The 23,990-nt window shown below is 35.5% G+C and overlaps 1 protein-coding gene across 1 annotated transcript in view; it reads left to right on the top strand.

The window, feature by feature from the left end:
• The window catches only part of LOC150076975 (dynein regulatory complex protein 1), a 114,271-nt gene extending 92,435 nt beyond the window's left edge, over positions 1-21,836 (top strand). The window contains exons 15-20 of the mRNA XM_090385746.1: positions 3,086-3,175; positions 5,525-5,676; positions 10,365-10,385; positions 10,508-10,525; positions 14,819-14,959; positions 21,719-21,836. Coding sequence (XP_090241872.1) covers positions 3,086-3,175; positions 5,525-5,676; positions 10,365-10,385; positions 10,508-10,525; positions 14,819-14,959; positions 21,719-21,836 — 540 coding nt within the window. The remainder of the gene's footprint in view (positions 1-3,085; positions 3,176-5,524; positions 5,677-10,364; positions 10,386-10,507; positions 10,526-14,818; positions 14,960-21,718) is intronic.
• The last annotated feature ends 2,154 nt before the right edge of the window (positions 21,837-23,990 follow it).

The following is a 23,990-nucleotide window of genomic DNA, read 5'->3' as shown; positions in this document are numbered from 1 at the left end:
ATAAGCACTGATTTTTTAAAATCAAATTTAAGTATTTTAGTTTCAGAATTAATTAAATAATGTTAATATTTAGTCCTGTAAAATTTGAATGAATTTCATTACATTATTTAGCATTTTCTAGCAGATACTATACGTTTGTTTGCAATTCTAAAAAGGCTGTTCTTATAAATGTTCTTAAAGATTTATACTGAAAAATGAAGCCTTACTAACATATTATCTCTGCAATGTTTTTACAGAAGAATATCTTTCCTATGTACTGTGAAAATCTGTTTGCTACCTTAAGTGCAATTTATTTAAAAATCTCTAAATAGTGCTCCAAGCCACAGAAAATAATCAGAAATATCCTACATATAAAAAATTCACAAGTAACTGTTCACTGATTCCTTTTTGAAGTCCAAAGGACTTCAAAACCTTACTCCTTGAGATCCTCCCCTTGGGGGAGGGTCATGAGCAGTGAGGTTACAAAGTTTTTTTAATTTCACCTCAGACAAAATGCATTTTTTTTGAAACAGTTTTATTTTATATATCCAGGGGCTCACATCTGGTGAGTATGGGCTTGGTACACCCAGGGTCCTGAGCTGGATATCATCATTATTCTGTTTCTTGGTGATTCCTCTCTCTCTCTCTCTCTCACACACACACACACACACACACACACACACACACACACACACACACACACACACACACACACACACACACACACACACACACACACAGGGTAACCCGGGAATTTTTTTGGCTGGTGCAGCATAAGCCTCAGGCTTCCTTGCACCATATGGCTAATAATAATATTGTAAGTTTATATCATTGTTTTATTTAATATACATATTAAAATTTAATTATTAAAAGTAAATGGTATATTTATTTCTTGCCTAGTTATGACTCAAATGAAATCATTAGTTTTATTTATGGGAATGTGGAAGTTATGATAAATTCATTTATCATATTAGGGGGTTACACAAATTCATTTATTGCATTCTTTGGGGAGAGGTAACAGTATTATAAAGCTTGAAAACTCTGCATTAAATTCATAGATCTGGGTAAACTGTATTTTTAGCTTGCCACAAAACAACAAAATGACTTCTTGGCATAGAAATTAGCAAAATCTATCCTAGACAACTGATTAAAAAAAAAACAGAATAATGAAATTTTTGATATCTTATCAAAGTTATTATCATTTATGAAAAACGATTTCTATTTGATTTACACCAAACAGAAATTTTTTTTAACATCCATTATCAGTCAGGTTTGTTATATGATAATACAGAAACAATAATTACATTTTCTAGAAACTTTTACGTTCTTGAAAATAGTAAAATAGTAAATTCATCTGATTCTTCTTCAGTACTATAATATGATACAACCATGGTCATGACTTCTGCGCTCTGCTAAATAGACTTTTTATTGCTCAAAATTTATTTCAATTTTATATCTTATTGTTTTAAATTTCTAGTAAAGTTATTATTTACAGTTATCTGATGATGTAAGTGAAAATTTTCTTACTTGGGTGAAGAATTTATGCATAAGCAACAGATTAAATTGTATCAATATGATCATGATATAAAGACTTTGCCTAATTCCATAGATTAATAACTACAAGGCCATATTGTGTTGTGTTGTGTTATGTTATGTGATAATACACACACAGTGCAGTATGACCTTAGATGCTAATGTGCGATATAAATAACAACAACACATAAGATTTAAAAGTTATCTGACCCTGGCTTCTGTTTGAAAGCCCTTTGATTTATGGAGATACCTGTTCTGCTGTATGCTATGATTTGGTCATCACATTCAGCTGAACAGTTAATCAGTCTTTAATCCTCTTTTTCTATTTTGTTGTCAGTGTATTCACTTATAATACAACTATATAGAGAGAAGACAATGACATATCTGCATACTTTTACTCATTTTGAGTAATTGTCAAGGAACAGCCTTATTTCACATCCACAAATTTAAAATCATATGTCTGATATATGATTTTAAATATATTTTGGGAGGAATCTATTTAAATTCATATATCAAATTCACCCACTAGAAATTAAAGTGCTAATAAAGATAAATTTAAAATAATATGTCTGATATATGATTTTAAATATATTTTGGGAGGAATCTATTTAAATTCATATATCAAATTCACCCGCTAGAAATTAAAGTGCTAATAAAGATAGATTAAACTGATAAGTTCCTTATTGACCTAATTTTTGTTGAACTATAAAAAGTCAAAGTGAACATTTCTGCCAAACTATTAGTAATGTTAAAGTAAGTAAGCTCCAAAAATCTTTAAAAATCCAAAACTTTAAAACAAGAAAAACTTCTTGTAAAGCCTAAAGTTGAATTTTAAATTGAATTTCACACTACAGCTCAATGAGGGTTAGGTTCCTGGAACCTATTCAGAGTAAGTGAGAATTTTCATAAGTTGGAGTTTCATGTATATAAGTATGTGTTTGCATCCTGACTGTATACTTTATTTAAACATAATAACCACAAAAATTAAATAAAGTACAGTCAAATGAGTCCATACTCTTAAAGGGTGTGCTTTTATGGTAGGCCACATTTAGGCTAAAGACGCATTATTGTCCTTATTAATTCATACAGTATCATCTAGTGCAAAATAGTATTCTTACTTGCATAAATGAAATGCTGATACTGCACATCTGCTGTGATATCAAACTTCCCCCTTTCGTTTTTTACCTTCCCATCCCATGTGTCACTAATTGCCTTCATAAAATGGAAAAGTATAGCTACAAGTCACAAACATAAGTATGAATCAGGGGATCAATCGCATGTGAGTGGAGTTGGGTACTGTTGAGTTCACGTACTTTGAGACCCTACTGTATATCAAACATTTATTCTAGAAGCCTCTAATAAAAGCTTAAAAATTTAAACATATAAATTACATTAAAACATAAACATTTTTTTGTAGAAACCTCTAATTTATTTGCTTTGTTTTTGCAAGTATTATGTATTATTCTGAGATGCACCATATTTGTATGAAAATTCTTTTGAACTCTTGAAGTTAGTTGCCAAATTTACAGTTTTGTTTTTTCATTTGTTCTAAACTCTTATTAAATTTATACAGGGATTCATAATTGAAGAAAGGCTAGTGAATCTCATGGCTCCATTAGAAGATAAACAGCGCCAGTTGCTAACCTTGAATTCTATATTTAATGTAAGGAATTTTTTCCCTTTATTTTTGTATTAGTTCAATTGTTTATGTGATAATTATAATTACATTTTTCAAGGTGGTTTGTTTAACCAAATACACTGAAAGCACAGAATTCATGGGATACCTGGTTCCTGGACAAAGTGACGCTGTCACCCCCTCTCATTAGTGGACAAACCCACCACTTGGCAGGTATATAGGTACACTGCATCGCTGCATTCACGTAGATGGTAATTTGATGCCAGTATGGATAAACTTCATGAGTTAATTGACTTTGAAAGAGGGATGATAATGGGCGCCCGATGCATGGGTCACTATCGTGGAGGTGGTACAAAAGTTGTAATATCCCCATTCAACAGTATCAAAAGTGTATTGGCCTCAATAGGCTATGGGAGCTGCTGACTCAGCATAGGCCCATTGTGAACATCACGACACAGGACTCTATGCTTCAACTGGGCAAAGGAACATTGGCACTGGACCTTGGATGATTGGAAATGGGTCTCCTGGTTTGATAAATCCTGTTTCCAGTTATTTCGAGTGGATGGGAGGGTGCTTATCTGGTGGAAACCACACAAAGCTATGCACCAGTCATGTCAACAAGGAACTGTTCAGGCAGGTGGATTGGTTGATAATGGTCTGGGACATGTTCAACTGGTACGCATTAGGACCTGTGGTACGTCTACGCACATCTCTGAACGGTCCAGGTTACGTGTCCATCTTTGGAGACCATCTGCATCCCTTTGTGGTCATCGTGCACCCACAGGGCAATGGGCCCTTCCAGCAGGACAATGCATCTCTCCACAGAGCCGTGGTGACTAGAATATGGTTTGAAGAGTATTCTGGAGATTTTACCATGGAATGGCCTCCCCATTCACTGGACATGAACCCTGTGGAGCAGAGCATCTTTGGATGTTGTGAAGAGGTCCGTTCTAGCTTTGGATCCTCCACCCAGGAATGCAAAGGAATTATGGACAGCAGTGCAGCAGGTATGGATGGAAATACTTGCAGGGATGTGTTGGAGGGGGGTGCTCATGGTAGGATCGGGACTCATGTTAGTCCCTTGTTAAATTTTTGGGATGGTTATCTGAGATCGTTGTTAAAAAATTAGTTTGATAAAATTTTATAGAATATTTTAACTGATTATGACCCTGAGCTAAAATTCTCAAGAAAGAGAGAGCCTCTTGTCAGTAAATTGGTGCACATCCCTGGATAGGGATAGCCAGAACATTTGTTTAACCCATTCATGAGGGTTGTTTCAAATAATGCAGTTATTAATATGTATGAATTGTCTTAAAATTTTCCAGGGCAAAGTGTTCTGCCGTCTCTTATCTGTTTTTCCAACTGATTGTAGAAACAGTTTATAATTGTGGCAGCATGAAAATACCTTTGAAAATTTGAGGAGAAGATTGCACTTATTAACCTCACTTGTCCAGTTTATGCTTATAATAGCCAAAATGAAGAAATTCTTTGGAATTTAAACCTCAAAGTTGATAAAATTGAATCAAACAATACATAAATAGATATAAAGAATTATTTAAAAGTATTTATATATAAAATTTTAATTTTTAAAAAATTTCAAAATTCACAAAAGAATTCACTCCTTGTAATGTGCCACTGTCAATAAACTCACTAAAGGGTGCACATACATGTTCAGGAAAATCACTCATGGATGTATTAAAAATTATAATGTAGTTTAAACAAATGTAGGGTGTCCCGAAACAAACTGTGCTCTGTAATAACAATATATTAATTAGTATAACAGCAATTATATTTTTTATAAAATATTAACTGTTGCCATGAAAAAAAAGACTAATTAAAATAAAATAATAGGGTAAGCATAAACCATAAAATTTCCGTTCCATTAACATAAAATAAGAAATGCAGCGTTCTTTTACCAAAATTTCTTTGTTATCTCTAAACTTATTCTTTATCGTTATTGAAAATAAAATCCTTATGGTACACAAATCAGTTTGTTTTGTTGAATTTAAAATGATAAAAACTGTGAAAACATATGTTTAAGGCAAGTTATGGTGGCCTCCATAGCCGAGTGGTCATGAATAGAAGTACAGTAGCACATGCTTTTTGAGTATACTGTGGTTCAAGCCTCTGACTGCTAAATACATTCAATCTGACAACCTGCACTGGACCAGCTTGACAGATTACGGTCCATTTCCCTCAACATAAATTGTTGAGGAGGCTTCCATCCTACAGTGGGTTGATAATGCAGTTTATCTTTTTTTTATATGTTTAGTGCTTACTCACTAAGGTATTTAAAGAAATAGATAATTTATCCTAATTATCTTTTACTTGCTACCTTTTGTTAAATTTTAAAGGTTTGCCCATTTTTTACTTCAGGTATTAGGCATTGAGAGCAGTGATGATATTGCTGAACTGACAGCATATATGTTGAAGTATTCCCAGCAGGGAGATGCTTCAGGAGAAGTCCTACTCTCAACCAAAGATGTAATTAATGCTTTTAAGGACTATCTAGAAGCACATAAAATTGAGTAAGAACGTTTATTAAAATAATTCTGTGGGAACTAATTTAATATTGCACATGGAATTTTTATTGCTAAACAAAGAAGCATTAATAAATATAGCAACAAAATAGCATTATTATAGTCATTTTTTAATGTGTTTGAGATAATTGTAAATCATAACATGAACACAGCTTTACCTTCTTATAGATTTTAATTTGAATTTTTGTGTTTCACAAGGTAGAATACTAAAACAAATTTATGTTTTAATTTTAAACACATTTTACCTAAATTCAAATTTCACAGGAGTCTTTAATACCTTCTTCTTCCTGTCTGGTATTAGGCTTAGTCACCTGTTACGGTTTCTCTCCATCTTTGCAGGGTCTGCCTCTATCTCTCCTTCCCTGGGTTTGTAGTTCAGAATCTCAGAGTCTTTAATATGATTCATGATTTTAATGTTTGTAACTTCTGCTAGTTTCAGTTTTATAGTTGCGCTGACCCAACTAATAGAAATGCTAATGCTTTTGCTATTAATAATGGCCATATAACTTGTTCAGTTTACTTACTAGAACTGTCCTCTGTGACAGTATAGGGGTTTCCCATTTTTTACTTATTTGAGTAGTTTGGATTTGGATCCCAGCTGAGAATTCTTTAAAGCCTTTACAATTAAGGCTGTATTTAACTGATTTCAGATAGAAGGACTAGGTTCTCCTAGTGAGTTATCTCTATATATAATTGGCCTTTCAACACACATACTTGCACAGACATAATATAAGCACAGTTCAGATCTAACTTAATCCACTGACCTTAAACAATTCAATCAGGTCTCCTCACAGGTATCTGGCTTTCAAGCACTGTAGAATTGAAGTCTTTCTTGGTAACATTACACTTTTGTGTCCTTGATGAATCTTGTTATTCTTCTCTGCACCCATTCCACCAGATCTACCACTTGCCTACAAAAATGTAGGCAAGTGGTGTAGTTTTGTAGGCATGTCCTTCTTAAAATGAGACTTCAAGACCTGTATGCAGTATTCAAAATGTGACCTAATCAGTGCCTTATACAACAGGATAATCACTTCCTTGTCTCTGCTAGTAAAATTCCTGTATATCATTATCAGAATCCCATGAGCTGTCCTGGCAGCCTGTATGCTGTTCAGAGAACTTCATGTCAGACTGTGGTTGGCCCTAGGTCTCTTTTGATCTTCAACACCTTGAATGTATTACTACACAATTAGTATGTTATTCTGGGATCACTACTGCCTATATACAGTACCTTGCATTTATATGTTAAACCTCAATTTCCACTTCTCAGCCCATCTGCCTAATTTTTCTAGATCATGTTGCAGTAGTAGGCATTAATTCATGGCATTAACCACCCCGGAACCTTTCTATCACATGCAAACTTAGAAAGTAACTTTCATATGCTTTGAAATGAAAGTAACTTTCATTTCAAAGTAACTTCATCAGTATTGTTAATAAATATTGAAAACAGCAAGGGGCCTAGCACAGAACCTTGAGGGATTCTACTAAAAACATTAATCCACAAAAAGCATTGCCCATTAGCATTAGTAAAGGCACACAATGCAAGAAAGCAAGGTTATTTAGAATCAGCCAAAAAAAACAAAAAAAAAAATAACAAAAAAAACCCCTTCTCATTTCATCCATCCACTCACTCCAAATTTTTTTCTAGTTCTGCCTTGAATCTATTTAAGCTATCAACTTCTACAACAACAGATGGAAGTTTGTTCCAGCAATCAACCACCCACTGGCTAAAGGCAAACTTCTGCACATCTATCCTACAGCTGTCTTTCCTCAGTTTGAATTTATGCCCTCTCAGGTGATTATTCTGAGCAAGAGGAAGATTCCCATCAGTATTGAGCATGCTCAAACCATTCAAGGCTTTATACACCTCAATCAGATCACCTCGCAGGTGCCTAGTCTCCAGACACTGTAATTTGCAAAACTTAAGCCTTTCTTCGTAAGAACAACCCTTTGTTCCATTCACTAATCTTGTTGCCCTTCTCTGTAGTCATTTCAGCAACTCTGCATCTTTCTTAAAATGAGGCCTCCAGACATTGTGTACAATACTCGAGGTGTGGCCTGACCATTGCCTTGTACAAGGGGATAATCACTTCCTGATTCCTTCTAGAAAAATTCCTGTATATCATTGACAAGACACCATGAGCTACTCTTGCAGACTGTCTGCACTGCTCAGAAAACTTCATATCTGCCTGCACCATTTATAACCACCCTATGTTTTCTGCCACTCCACCTTATCTTTGACCATAGCAATAACTTTCTCTTTATGTCCCACTGCTCCAGTTTGTACAGTTATATTTGATGTGGAACAATGTCAGAAACTTTACAGAAGTCTGACTATATGATGTCAGAATTAGTTTGTCCAGTTCTTTTGTTTTTACACCATAGCAGCTAATCAGATTGGTCAGACAAGGTCCCTTCCCTTTAACAAATCCATTCTGTGATTTCTCTATAACTTCATTCCTCTCAAGATGATATTGCAATACTTCTTTAATCACTGACTCCATTATTTTCCCTTGAAGAACAGAAGTGCTTAAAGGTCTGTAATTACTCATTTTACCCTTTAATCTGCTCCTTTGTGAACTGGGGATGCATTTGCATAACTCCAGTCCATGGGGACCTCCTCTGAATCTAAGGATGCTCTCACAATTATGGTTAAAGTTTGCTTACTTCTTTTTCTATCTCCTTTAATAATATAACTGGATAGATACTACCCACCCTAGGTGCCTTATTTACATTTAACTTCAGCAGTTTCTCCTCCACTTTCTTATCAGTTATCACAAAATAATTTAGCTCCCTGTAATATGATATACTTCTGGTATCCCCATCACTAAAAAATTCCTCATGCATGAATCTAGATGCAAAATATCTATTCAGTGTGTCAGAAACCTGAACAGGACCATTAATAGTCATGCCTTTCATGTCTAGTGGACCAATGAGAATCACCCCTTTTCATTTAGTGTTTATACACAAAGAATTATTTGCTGCTTTTCCTAGCATTTCCCAGCAAAAGACTTCTCATAATCTGTCATGGCTTGCCTAATCCTTTAATTGACTTGATTGAATTGACTGGTTTATATTTATGGTAGGTTTTTCTATCCTCTGATAATTTATAATCATCATGTGCATTTTTTTTCTCTGACACTAGCCTCATCATTTCATCTGACACATTTATGTCTAAACCTTGAACAATATCTCTTATTTGATATAAAAAGCATAGTATCATATATCATTACTTCTCTAACTGCTTCCTATTTAAAATTTGTCATTGGTAACATCATCAGTTGGCCTCACTGAAAATAATTTAAAAACTGTCTAAGACCATTGTAATCACCTTTTATGAAACCAAAATCCATCCCTTCTCTTTTCCCTTGATATTGGTTATATCTTTAAGTAGATTCCACATCAATATGGTATGAACACTGCTACCTAGTGGTTCCTTTATCTGGAGATTCTTAATGCATGAAGAGTCATTGTTGATAATCAAATCGAGAGTATTGCTTTCTCTTGTTACCTCTCTAACATGATGCTGTAGAAAACAGTCATTTAGTAAATCCAGAGTTGGTGCCTCCATAGCCAGGTGGTCAGGAGCTTCTTTATTAGACTGGGGTTCGAGCCTGTGCCCACCAAATACTGTGGATGCAGAAAGGTCAGGGAATGACCATTGCACATCCCCACGGAGCAATATGGTCTTAGTTGCTAATGCCCCTAAAAACCAAATAACAAACAAACAAACAAACAAACAGTAAATCCAGAAATTTTTTTTAACTGTATGAGTAAATAAGCCACAAGTTGCAATAAGCCACAAGTTTAAATGTCCACACCAAACTATTCACACATTTACTCCATGCATAATATTTTTTGCTATTCTGTTAACCATGTTAGTAGTATGCTACTTAATAGTGCCTTTCTGGTAATCATTGCTATACAGTTAGGGAATTTTGAGAAAAAAATAACTTGGCAAGCAAAAAAAAAAAAAAATTTGTATTTTTGTATTTCTCCTCCAAACAAAAATGATTAAATCCAACATTGGATCAGTGGGTTTGCTGAACTCAGGATTTCTTATCAGCTGGTTCTACTGAATCCAGCAAACCTCCTGCAGCTCAGTAATGTATCTAAGAGTGAAAAAAAAAAAAAAACTAATGCAGTGATTACATTCTGTGTGCTGCCATCTTTCAGCAATAATAAGAATCACTTTAAAATGCTTTAGCATAGCTTGGAAATGTCTCAAAGTATAATATGTTGAGCACTGCACTGAGCACAAAACGGTTTCAAGATATATCAAGTTAAAACATATGGCAGATCGGGGAATTTTTCTAGTCATACTGCTAAAACGCTAAGGTCGGTTAAAATGGTCTGGTTGGTACTGCTTACTACTGCTCTGTTCTCATCCTTAATAATAATAATACTACTAAGTGCTTTTCTTTTATTATCATTCCCTACCTGTAAAAAAATTACTTTCAGTCATTCTGGGACAGGCTTTCTACATTGTAAATGTACCAACAACAAATTATCCATATTATCATTTCATCTAATTTGCATGTTATAACTACGGAAACTATAATGTTGTAGAATTTTATAAAAATTACATAAATTAATTTCAAGAAATTGTTGGATATAATGCAATAACTGTCCAGTGTATTATTAATAGTTAATTTTGTATGCATGCTACCTTTTAGGAAGCAAAAGAAAAAGACCAGGTTAGTATGAATCATTTTTATGCAAATCAATTCAGGTGACTTTTTTGTTTTGGATATTCCTATTAAACCATTTTAAAAATATCATCCTTATTTGTTCTCTACATGCTGCTTCTAACAATTAGGAAAGAAAAACAGCCCAGGTAAATTTTCAGGTCTTAGGTCTTATTTTATTTTTAAGACTTGATATATTTAAGAATTATAAAGCCTTATGTTTCTGTGTTTGAGGAAAAAATTGCATCATACTGATATATAATAATTTTATATTATATACAATTTGTGATTTGTACTTAATACATGTTATAGTAGTAGTAGTAGTAGTAGTGGCATGGCTGCAATTTGCAGAACTTAAGCCTCTCTTGGTAAGAGGATCCCTTCATTCCCCTCACTAATCTTGTTGCCCTTCTCTGTTTGGTACACGCTCAAGCAAATCTACATCCTTCTCTGTACACGCTCAAGCAAATCTACATCCTTCCTAAAATGAGGCCTCCAGACCTGTACGCAGTACTCAAGGCATGGTCTGACCATTGCCTTATACAGAGGGACAATCACCTCCTTTTCCCTGCTAGCAAAATTCCTATATATCATTGACAAAACCCCGTGACCTGCTCTGGCAGCCTGTCTGCATTGCTCAGAAAACTTCATATCTGACTGCACAATTACTCCCAGGTCTTTTTCATTTTCTACCACCTTAAGTGTAGTACCACACAGTTGGTATGTTTCTCTGGGGTTACTTCTACCCATATGCAGTACTTTGCATTTGTCAAGGTTAAACTTCAGTTGCCACTTCTTAGCCCATCAGGATATTAGCCATATAGATCAGTGATATGATATAGAGTGCACATTGTGATCTGCTCACATTGATAACTCAACTTAAATTAAGATCCAATTCAGCTGCTGCTGATGGAGTCGCATCTTAAAATCAGTGTTCGTTTCAAACACTGATAGTGCCTTGGCTTTAAATTATTTTACATATGAAATCAATTTAAATATGTATTTCTCTCATAAAATAAATAGTACAGTAAACCCTCAATTTTACAGACCTCCATTTAACAGACTTTAGATTTAATAGACAGAAATATTTGAATGGTACCAGACTTTTATTCTGAGTGCTCTCATGAGAAAGGGAAAAACTAGAATGTGTATTTGAATTTTGTATAATTAAAGCTGTTAGAGAAGTTAGACTCTAGTGTGGCCATTTTAGACACCTGTGAGCAATCTGTCGGGGAAAAAAAGCAAACTATATCAGTTGTTATCAAAAGCAAGGATAAGCCTAAGGAGTTTTTAAGGAATCTGACTCTGCAAATTCACCACAATCTCCACTTTAGCTTCTTGACTTCGAATAAATATTTTCAACCTCTACTATACAGTCATGGTAAATTATTATTATTCACAATCAGTTATCTTCTTATAATTATGTACTGTGTATTAACCAATAAAGTCAAGGTAAATAAAAACTTTTTTATTATTTACATTTATTTCAGTGTTTCTGAAACACACATATACAGAATAATTGTTTAAATTGTCTGTTGTATGGAGTAAAGATGGTTGTGGAAAAATTTTTTTTTTTTTCAATTTAAGACGTTTGGCAATAATAGACACCCCTTTACCCTATAAAACTAAGGGTTTACTGTATATGATATTAAAGTACACCCTATACTATTGACAAAAATAAAATTTTGGTTAGCACTAAAAAAATTGTAATTTCTTAGTTCTCCCAGATGTAGTTTGTGTTTTAGGTTACAGTATAAATTTTTTAGTCACCTGGGTAACCAGACACTTCCAGCTCTGCATAGCAAAAATAAAAGTAGATTTAGGCTGTAGCCTAAATCTACTTTTACCATTTTTTTTTCAAGGTTTGAACCATTTTTTCAAGGTTCTCTACCTTCCAGTCAACATGGTACATAAATTAATCTTGAAGCAAGTTCATATGAATATGTAAAGGTGCATAGTTTAGATTTTTTTTGACTTGAGATTTGGACCTTGACATCTTTTATGTGCATAACTGGCCTTATACAAGAGTAATTATAAAAGTAATGGCAATTTTGTTATTAAAAATATTAGTAATGTAATTACTTTTAATGTAATCCTCGTATTTTTCAATACACATGCATTTTTATTCTCTTCAAGAACTCTTTATCCTGAATATCAAGTTAGGTTTGCACCACTTTCATCACTCATATATTGTCACGAAACTAATGCCTTTTCAGATGTCTTTTAATGTTCAAAAAGCCAGTGACCTGAAGAAGAAATCAGAGATATAAGGGAGAAATATTCAAATATTAAGATTTAAAATGAAAATTTCACAATAGTATTAATAATTTTATGGGAAATGTGTTTCTTCTAATAATATCTTGCTGTAAACTTAGCCGACCGGGCTAGCCGAGTGGGTAAAGTACCTGCCCGGCAACCCAAAGGTCGCGGGTTCGATTCCCGCCTCGGGCTTGGATCAAAGTACTGCAAAAACCTTGGGAGGTGCAATATGGCCACAGAAGCCGATGCGCCAACAACTACCAAATCAATCAATCAAATCAATCTGTAAACTTAACCAGCATTAAGTTTCTATTGCATGACTTGAATTCTATATTGGTTTGTTTCTTTAAAACATGATTTAGAATTTATTATTTCAAATGCACTATTAAATTTTTATTGCTTGAAATAGGTACATGCTGGAATTTGCATGTGTATCATTTTATTATATTGTTTTAATATATTTTATGCATGTTGTAATTGTGTACCTATTCCTGTAGCTTCAGAATTTTTTATTAATTTGATCAAATTGTAAATTAATTAAATTTTATTTTATAATATATCACTTAGTTGGCAAGATATGTTACCATTTGCCAATCTTTTGGAGAGGTCTGGGCTCAATGCCTGACATAGCTGAGTGGTGGCAAATGTGAGAGTGCAATAATATGCATGCATTTGAGTGGACTGTGGTTCAAACTTGCATGCCTGCTAAATACAGTTAAAAGAGTGTATTCATTGTAAAAATAATTGTATAAACTCCTGTGACCTGATTATGTTGAAGTATAAACAGAACTTTTTTTAAATTTGTACTTTAATTTTCTTAAGTAATAGATTAGTCTCCTTTGAATTGAATCAGAGGTATGATCATAGCCAAATCACTTGGTCTAAAAGTACAGAGTTATATGTGCCCCATGCTCAAATCCATGTCCTACTACAAAATACTAATAATTTTGCAGTCTTTGTTAATTTAACTTTTCTGATCCTGCGAAGCCATCTAAGATTACAAATATGAAGTTTATTTTTAGAAGAGTATACGTTGTGACCTTGAAGGTCAGAAATTTCCAGAATGAGACAAGATTGCAATTGCACACCATTGCAAGATTAGAGTTGGACCTTTGGTATTAGGAGGCTTGTGTATATCTCTTTAAGTAGTCAGAAAAGATATGATGCTGAAGATATTGACTAAATAAATATAGTAATTTGTTTTTTTATCATATGCCCATATTTAGCCATTCAGTGGTTAGAGGGATTTACAATTGCATTGATTATACAATCAATGCAATTGTGCTTAGTTAACAATGACCCATGCATTTTTTGCAATGACATGCAGATTCAAATCCCTGTCATGCATACCTATACCTGTGATGTCATATGCTATCTTAAGAACACAGTTGTCCCCTTTTAAGCATTCACAATAAGAAGACTAGCCAGTCTCATTAAGGTATTTTTTAATGTACTTTTCATGATGTTATTTTATCACAGTCTGTAATATCATTTTTCATCACTTAAATTATGAAGCTGTTTCTCTTTCAAATAAGGAATTTGGACACAAGTGCATTATGGAAAGTGTTTAAGGGATTTATCCTGAAAGCAATTAACACATTCATTCTGATGAAGTGCCACAAAAGATAGGCACCAAAAATGGGTGAAAATAGAACTGAACAATTTAATTGAAGAAAATTAAAAAGCATGGGATAGTTCCAGATTGTTACAAGACCCTATTTTGTATGACAATTATAAGCATACAAAACCACTGATGGGAGTAAGACAAGTGAAAGAAGAGCCAAGAACATGGAAAAGGAGTTCTACTCATATGTAAAAATAAGAAACAAGGGAATGCATTAGATAATTCCCTTAAAAGATGGTAGCAGTGATAGATAACTGAAACAATGTAGGAGATGAGTTGAAATCTGCAATGTTCTTTACAATCGAAAGTGCATTTGAACGAGGAGGGAAGAAGAAAGAGGAATCAATCTGTTGCAAAATTAGTGATATAACAATCTCTCTCTTTTTCCATATATCATGATTTAATGGGAGTGACTGAATTAAAAAAATAAAAGTTCTTTCAGTAGAAACACTTCTTTATTTAATTTTAAACTTTTTTTAGGATTACAATTATGATTTTAAGATTTTTTTCACTTCTTGATTTCTTTATTATTTATCTATTTCTTTGTACAATTTTACAGTAAACCACCATTTGTTTATCCATCATCGCTAAAAGATGATCCCAGGCAGGAAGCTAGTTATTGGAGAAAATATCAAACAATTATTCCAAAAACTAGAGAAAATATCTGGGATGCACTTATTTTTGGACTGGACAAATATCAGTAAGCATTTTTATGCTTTATTAATTTTGTAAATACAGTGTCCACACAAAACCTTTTTCCACACAAAACCTTTTTCAATTTGGAATAAATATAACTTCCACATAGAAGCATATAAGTTAATATGGTTTCTTTCACATTGAAAGCTGAAAACATTCATTGCAGCTGAGTCATTTTTCTATTCCAGGTGACTGAGCAACCTCAATACCCAGAAAATCAAAATGATGGAACCATAGGAAAAGGGTAGTGTGTATCATGGTTCTCTCATAACTGCAAAGACTGTATGTTTAACATAAGATAAAATATACTGATAAAATCATAAAAACTCTGAAGTTAAAAGCAATAAAAATACATAAATATTACCAAATTAAAAGTGGTAAAAATTATAAAAAAAAAACACTGAAGCTTTCAAAGACAATCACCTCCTTTGTCAGTAGTGGAATTTTTGCACTTACAGTACATTATTAAATAACACTAGCAAGACCATAGCTCTCAGTATGTGTTACTAGAGGAACATGGGAATTATCCTCTATATGTGCATGGAAATCTTTTCCAATCCCAGGAATGTGGTAGGCAGAACCATTCATCCATCCAAGGAACTATGGTCTCAAAGGGGGCAGTTGAATATGGACTCTCTTAACTCTATTAATGGTATTATGTTCCAAAGAATAAATTTAAAAGCTCTTGAGCCATTTACAGTGCAACTACTTATGTGAATGATTAACAATAATTACATTGTCTGGAGGAATTTGATGATCTTCCAAAAGTGTTCAACCACAGCAAATTTCACATTTCACATAATTAGTGGACTCTGTTGTTTTTAATGCTTTCCCATATGATCTCTAAATCTACGTGCTGACTTCCCTGTGTACACAATCTAGACATTTGTTGTCATATACAATTACACTTGCACCCTCATAGGTACAGAGTTTTTTACCTTTAACACAACTGCATAGAACCTCTGCCTAGGCTGCTGCGCACAGTGTGTCTGACAGGTCAATAATATATTCTCGAGGTCCATTCTCTTAAGCCTGAGTTGTAAGGAATATATGTGGGCAAGATGTGTGAACAGCTCTCTCTGCTTTTGTTCCTCATCCTGAATATACTTTTCCAAAATCTTCAGGTGGTTACCACATTTTCGAAGAGCTGCTGTCACATGTCTAACTTGTTCCAGCCTATCATCAGGGGTGCTGCAGTGAGAACAAGCCCTGTACAGTAGGGCCCTAATGATGCTATTTTAATGAGTGTTGGCTTGTGCCATACTGTAATGCATGTATTGCCCCCAACACATAGACTTCCTGTAAACTTTTGTCTACACTCTAGGGCCATCCCTACGTACCAATGTGTCAAGAAAAAGGCGGATACCCTTAATGGTGGTTTACTGGATACCCAATATTCAGTAAGCCACTATTAAGAAAATTGAAAACTTCATCCTATCCTCGCCTTCCATATTAGACATATCATTGATGTTGCACTTTCATCCATGCATGGGGGAGACAAAATTGACCCATTAAAAATTCTAAACTCCAGCTCTTCCATGGCTAAATTAACAAGAAAGTGCTTGATGATGGCTGTCTAAGGCATTTTGAGAAGTTATACCAGAACAAGGTGTTGAACTTCTGGATCAGAAAATTACAATTACAGTAAACCACCATTATTTTATCAATTTGGTAATTTTAATTATATGAAGTAAAGACAATGGTAATGACCAGTAATTTGAGGGTTGGAAGTTCAACCCCCAAAAATATGCAGTTAACAAAATATATTAAGAAGCTTTTAAAAACATTAAGCATTAGCATTAGTAGAGGCATATTATGCAAGGAAGCAGGCTTATGCAGCATCAACCAAAAAAAAAAAAAAAAAAAAAACACTCCCATTTCACCTCTCCGTTCGTTCGAAATACCTGTCCAGCTGAGCCTTAAATTTATTTAGGCTATCAACTTCCATAACAAGGGATGGAAGTCTGTTCCACCAACCAACTACCCGCTGGCTAATGGCAAATTTCTGCACATCTATCCTACATCTGTCTTTCCTCAATTTGAATTTATGCCCTCTCAGGTGATTATTCTGAGCAAGAGGAAGAATCCCATCAGTATTGAGCATGCTCAAACCATTCAAGGCTTTATACACCTCTATCAGATCACCTCGCCGGTGCGTAGTCACCAGACACTGTAATTTGCAAAACTTAAGCCTTTCTTCATAAGAGCAACCCTTTGTTCCATTCACTAATCTTGTTGCCCTTCTCTGTACTCGTTCCAGCAGCTCTACATCCTTCTTGAAAAGAGGCCTCCAGACCTGTATACAGTACTCAAGGTGTGGCCTGACCATTGCCTTATACAAGGGAATAATCACCTCCTTATCTCTGCTAGAAAAATTCCTGTATATCATTGACAAGACACCATGAGCTACTCTTGTAAATTCTTATTAAGTAATATGAAAAGATTGTTTATTCATGAGTAATGCATTCCCATCATTTCTACTACCCAGGGTATTGTTTAATTATATCTCATATTGTGAATACCTTCACAATGAGTTGCCAAGGTATTACACTGCTTTCAATAAATAATCTTTATTTGTCCTACCATACTAAATAAAGTGTTACAATGGTGAGTGACAAATTCCCTTCACGGTAGTAAATTCCAGGGTATAAGTAACATTTCACCAGTGGAGAAGACAAATGTTACTTATTCTCAGCAGATACCACCACCCAGATGGCAACGTTTCGAAGCTTGTTGGCTTACTCTTTGGTGGGTGGATAATATAATAAGTAATATATTTCTTATATGTTTTTTACTGGTTTTGTAATTGATTTTGAGGTATGTTTATAAACGTGTAAAGCATCTGCTAACCACAACATGTCCTTCCATCCATATGTTAATAACTTCATTCCCATTGAACAGATTTTCACTGAATTTTACATTTAGCTATTTCAGAAAGATTTGTCAAGCCTCCAGAAATTTAATTACAGTACAGAAATAAATATCTGACCATTTTTTCTTACAGGGTGTCTCAAAAATATTGGTACAAACATTTAAAGGAGGCAGGTAACATCTAAAGGAATGTGAATCGCATAGGAACCCATAACCAGAAACGTCACGGGAAGGTAGTAGCAGAGGCACAAGAAGCAGAAATGACACAAGACAGTAATTAGTGGCAAACATTTATTTGACATAATATTAACAATGGAGTACGAGATGGATGCATTTCATGATGTTACAACAGATGCTCGAAGGTTCCACCATGAGACGCGATGCATGCATGACACCGATGCAGCATGGATTGGCGGACACGGTCGAACACACCTGGAGTTCCTTTGACAGTAGTAGCAGTGCAGACGAGTCTCGCCATGAGATCCATTTCCGTCTCCACAGGCGATTCATACACGATAGATTTGAGGGCTCCCCACAGAAATAAATCAAGGCTCGATAAATCAGGTGAGCGTGGGTTCCAGGCAATGGGTCCACCACGGCCAATCCATCGACGCCCAAAACGCCTGTTCAAATGGTCACGAACACACCTTCCATAATGGGCAGGTGTTCCGTCATGTTGAAACCAAATGTTGCATCTCACATTTGCTGGAACATCGTCAAGTAACCCTGGTAGAACTTGTTCAAAAAAGATCTGATATTTAGCGGAGTTCGTGCGAGATGGTAACAGGTATGGGCCGACTAAGCAGTCACCGACCATACCTGCCCACACATTTATTGCGAAGCAATGTTGTGCAGCATGGGGGCACACACCGTGTGGGCCCTCTGCTAATCCATACACTAGGTTCATGTCTGCCAGCTCACAGTTCGTATATTGATGCATGCTCTTCATGCGGCAACTATTGCTTGAATGAGTAAACCAGAAATTTTCCCTCTCGCGAACTGATGAACAGCGCCGTGTACCGACTTACGGTGACGTTTCTGGTTATGGGTTCCTATGCGATTCACATTCCTTTAGATGTTACCTACCTCCCCTAAACGTTTGTACCAATATTTTTGAGACACCCTGTATATGTAGTGTGTAAATAAAAGTATGTTTTGGCCTTATTCGATAAGGTAAAGTTAGATTAGCCCACTTTTGAATATATTTTCTCATGATGACTGTGACAGTTCCCCCCCCCCCCCAGTTGTTCTACTGCAAGTTATATACTGTATATCAGTGAAAGTATGTTGTGGTTGTTTCCCTTCCCACAAGATATTGTTTGTGATGATGTTTCCTTCACAAGATATTGCTAGTGAAGGAAAACATTACACTGACATCAAATTTTCACTGCATGTTCTTGGAAAGTTTTGGATCCAATTCTGATTGCATAATACCACAAGCCCCCTCATGCTTCCCTCAAGAAACCTGTACATATATATAAATGAAAGTATGCTCTTGCCATTTGACCACTACCCGAGAAGGAAAAGTTGAATCAACACAAAATTTCAGCGCATCCGTAGCCAGGTGGGCAGGAGCAGCAGTGTGTAGTACATGCTTCTTGATTAGACTGGTGTTCGAGCCCGTGACCAACAAATACGGAGGATGCAGAAAGGTCAGGGAATGACCACCGCATATCCCCGGAGCAATATGGCCTTTGTTGCTAATGCTCCAAAAACCAAACAACAACACAAAATTTCCAAAGTATTTGGACATTGGGTAGGTTTAAGGCTCAATTTTGTAGTCCCCAATTCCTCCCCCACAGAAGTACAAAGGATACTAGGAAAGTTTTGCAATATGACGCAACAATGAATCACAGGAAGCTGCTTGTTGCTGCATGTTGAGACATGTTCATACGTGCATAGTAGCCGCCGCGCCAAGTCGATGGGCTCAGTTATTCATTAGTAGTGAGAGTGTAAAGTGCTTGCGATGGCATCATGGTCACGAAATGAGATAAGGACAGTTTTGCGGTATAATTTCGTTCGTGGTTTAACCATAGACCAGTGCTTAGAAGAAATGACTCTTACACTAGATGATGATTGTCCACATCCTACAACGATATTCAGGTGGTATAAAGAATTCCAAAGGGGAAATTTCACTCTGGAGGATTCTGAGAGGCCGGGAAGGCCACAAACGTCAGTTACGGAGGAAAACGTTACTGCTGTGAGGAAAATGCTTGACGAAAACAGGCGAGTGACCTACCAACAGATAGAGGATACTTTGGGCCTAAATGCACCAGCAATTCGTTCGATTCTGCAAGATCATTTGCACGTGAAGAAACTTTGTTCTCTCTGGGTGCCGCATCAACTGACTGAAGAGCAGATGACACGACGTGTGACTTGGTGCCGGGAGATGTTAAAAAAGTTTGATAAGGGACAATCTCGGTATGTGAACAACATCGTGACAGGTGACAAGACTTGGCTGTACTATTACGATCTGCCGACCAAGGCTCAAAACAAAGTTTGGGTCTTTGATGATGACGACACACCCGTAATTGTCAGAAAATCCCGATCTGTAAAGAAGAAAATGATAGCTGTATTTTTCAAATCGAGTGGAATTGTGGAACGTGTCGTTTTGGACACGCAGAAGACAGTCACAGCTAAGTGGTATACTGAACAATGCCTGCCTAAAGTCATTGGATCTATGAAGAACCTGCGGCCAAAGTCAAGAATGGACACCTGGTACCTCCATCACGATAATGCTGCAGCTCACCGCGCCAAAGCCTGCACCGAATATTTGACCACGACAGGACTGAAACTTCTCGAGCTCCCTCCCTACAGACCAGACCTTGCTCCCTGCGACTTTGCACTGTTCCCGCATGTGAAAATGAAGCTAAAAGGGAGGCGGTTTTCCAGTGATGAGGACCTTCTACGGACTTGGGACAATGAGTGTGCTTTACTCCCTAGTGAAACTTGGCAGAACTGGTTTAAAGATTGGTATCGGAGGATGGAGAGGTGTATTGAATGTAGAGGAAATTACTTTGAAAAAATTAAATAAACAAAGCTGTATTGCAAAACTTTCCTAGTACCCTTTGTAGTTATAAATTTGGAATAACAGCTCTATCTTTTTCAAAATTTCAGGATTTATTTAGATTATTCTTATAGTTCAAGTTTTTTGGACCAAATTCCATATTGCTGGTTAACCAATTTCCAGTTTGCCTTTCCCATCCCTTACAAGGCTATACAGAACCCACCTCTTGACTACCTATCATTTCTTCATTATATCATAGGAGGTTTTTTAACCCCTGAGGTATTTTGATAATTGGATGTGCCTGAAATGTAATATAATGCAATGCATACATTACCTAAGTTGTTTAATGTACATTTGGTCAAAAATAATGCCTTTCTCACATGTAGTCGTATCACTTTTCCTGTATACAGGGCAGTAATAGGTAACATTCACCTACACTGATGCATCAGCAGAGAAAACTAATTGACAGAAAGCATTCATATTTGGTAGACATGGAGGCTACAAATGAAGCAATTTGAATGGAAATGAAAGTGGTACCTGGTATAAACAATAGGTATCCTTTACTTTCATAATCTTTCGTTAGACATATTAGTAAACAAGTTATTAATTACTGGAATAACTTGTGTTCATGGGTAGATGAGCTTGAGGAAATTCAGAAGTCAGTTGGATCATTATGAATTTATCCAAAGTATATTAACACAGACAGACAAACAAACTTATTTATAGTTGTTATGCAGATGTTATTTTTGTTGCCCATGAGTAGCAATTATGAAGTAATATTGGCTTACAGTTTGAGTTTATGGTTTAAGATGTATTCTGTATAAAGTTAGTGATCATACTTATTTCTGATACCTTTTCCTTATTGCATGTTTTTTTTTTTTTCAGCAATGTCTTGAAAAAGAGGTATCATTATGCATCAAAGATAGCAAATGTAAAGAGACAAAACGAAGAGCTGGCTACTATTCTGACCGACACTGTTCTCCCTCTTGGAACAATTCTTTAATTTTTTGTTATATCCAGTTCAGTTTTTTTTGGTTAATATGTTTTATTATATTTATTGGTAGAAATTTATTTAGAGGATACAGTGATAATAAATTTATTTATTTATTTATATATTTTTGTCCTCTATTTTTATTATTTAATTTTTTTTTTCAGGTTGACCTCTAATAATTTGTATAAGGCAATAATGGTTCTGTATAAAAAGCTACTATTTTTTTATATTTTACACAGGTATCCATTAAATTGAATAATGTACTTCGTTATACCTATTACTCTTTTTGTATGTCTTTATTTAATTAAATATAATAATAATAAATCTGCAGCCCTTGTCAATCCACTGCAGGACAGAGCGGCCTCCTCAACAAGTCATGTTGAGGGAAAGACCATAATCTGACACACTGGTGCAGTGTGGATTGGCAGATTGACTATATTTAGCAGTCAGAGACTTGAACTCCAGTCTACTCAAAGAGAATGTGCTTTTGTACCCCTTGCTCCTGACCACTCAACTACGGAGGCCTGTCTTTAATTTATTAGTACTTAATATATAGTATGCACTTTGTTCTGTTATTACTTTGATAGCATTTTTGCTTGCAGCTGAGTTTAACCAGCCTCAGGCAGGTGTGTTGAGTTTCATCCAGGATGGATTTTATTTTATTTTTTTCATGAACATATGCATTGCAGACATGTTACACAGTTACATTGCAGTGATTCTAGGGAGCCTATTACAGTTATTAGTTTCTCTCTGTAATCCTGGAAAAAATGCTCCATGATAGTCAACTTTAATAATTTGGAAGAGGAATTTTGTGATGCCGATGAGTATTAATTTGATATAATTTTATGTTTGATATCACATTATTGATAATTTTTCTGAAGTAAAAATTAGTAATTTAGTAGCATGGCACTTAGTTTTTGGAAGCACTGCAATTCACAAATAATTTAGAATTTACCTCTCTCAAAATTTCTAATTTCATTGATCTGAATCACTGTATTCTTGAGTTGAGTTTCTTCATGTCCTATGGTTGTGTACATCAAATGGAATGCAAATCATTGGCTAGCAGGCATAAAATCAACTTTTGTAAAGACAATTTCCTATAATCTCAGTTGATACACATGTTTCTGTGACTACAGAGGCACAACCTTCACTGTCAGTTTTAGCAAGCAGCTTAAGCCAAATAGCAGTTATCTTTTGGTGAGATTGATGGTAACTGGCTTTCATCTCCTCTTTGTACTGTTTCTTTTTCCTTGGGAATCAGTTCCTTCTAATCAATTTTCCATCCTATGACCTGTCTTTTTTAACAGTGAGTGGCAAATTTCCTTTTCTCACTGTGTAGGTGGCTCTCTGTCTTTGAAATTCTGGAGTAGTAGTGTTGGAATGTCTCAGGGTTCTGTTCTTTCACGTACCCTTTTTCTCTTCTATATCAGTGACTTTCCATCAGAAAGTCTGCCCATTCTTTCACGGATGAGATAGTATACTGCATTCCACTTTCAAGTTTGACCAGTTTTGCTCAGGACCATGTCATCTGTTCTCATCTCATGACATGGTTGGATTTAGAGCAACCCCCCTGCTTCCTCTGTTAAACTCTGTGATTTAGGGAACCCTTTCTGTGGCTGTGCTTGGGTGGTACAACATACCCAGTGCACTCTCTCCTTTTGTATGGCCCTGACTGCACTAACAAATACCCATGTTTCTATACAAGAATACATTCCTTTGCTGTTGGGGCCCCGGGTGCCAAGCGAATTCGAGGTCAAGCGATTCCTCTGCGATATATAGAGTGCTCATCAAAAGCGATTAAAGTTTTTTCTAATTTTGTACGTTTCTATTAGCAGCTTTATTTCTATATTGTTCTACACTTAAAAGCCACAAGTTAGAACAGAGAAAGGAAACTCACCTTTCTTTATTTTTCCATATATCTCTATTTCCACTAACTAACTAACACTTTAACCGCTTGGCCTCCTAGTGGCACTGCTCCTGCCTCCCCGTGGCGGGGCCGGAAATCTTGGCAAGTAAGACCACTTGCCAAGGGCTAAAAGGAGCAAACATGGCAAACACTGACCATTAGGATATTGAGAACGAAAATCCAAAGAGACAAAAGACTGATCGGATGGAGCAACCTTGCCCATCGTTCTTAATCATCCACTCTCTTACTAGTCGGCCCAT

The sequence above is a fragment of the Mastigoproctus giganteus genome, chromosome 12 (assembly GCF_048544385.1).
Source record: "Mastigoproctus giganteus isolate SK-2022 chromosome 12, ASM4854438v1, whole genome shotgun sequence".
In the NCBI taxonomy this organism is placed as follows: Eukaryota; Metazoa; Arthropoda; class Arachnida; order Uropygi; family Thelyphonidae; genus Mastigoproctus; species Mastigoproctus giganteus.
This window is presented reverse-complemented; position numbering and strand designations above follow the sequence as displayed.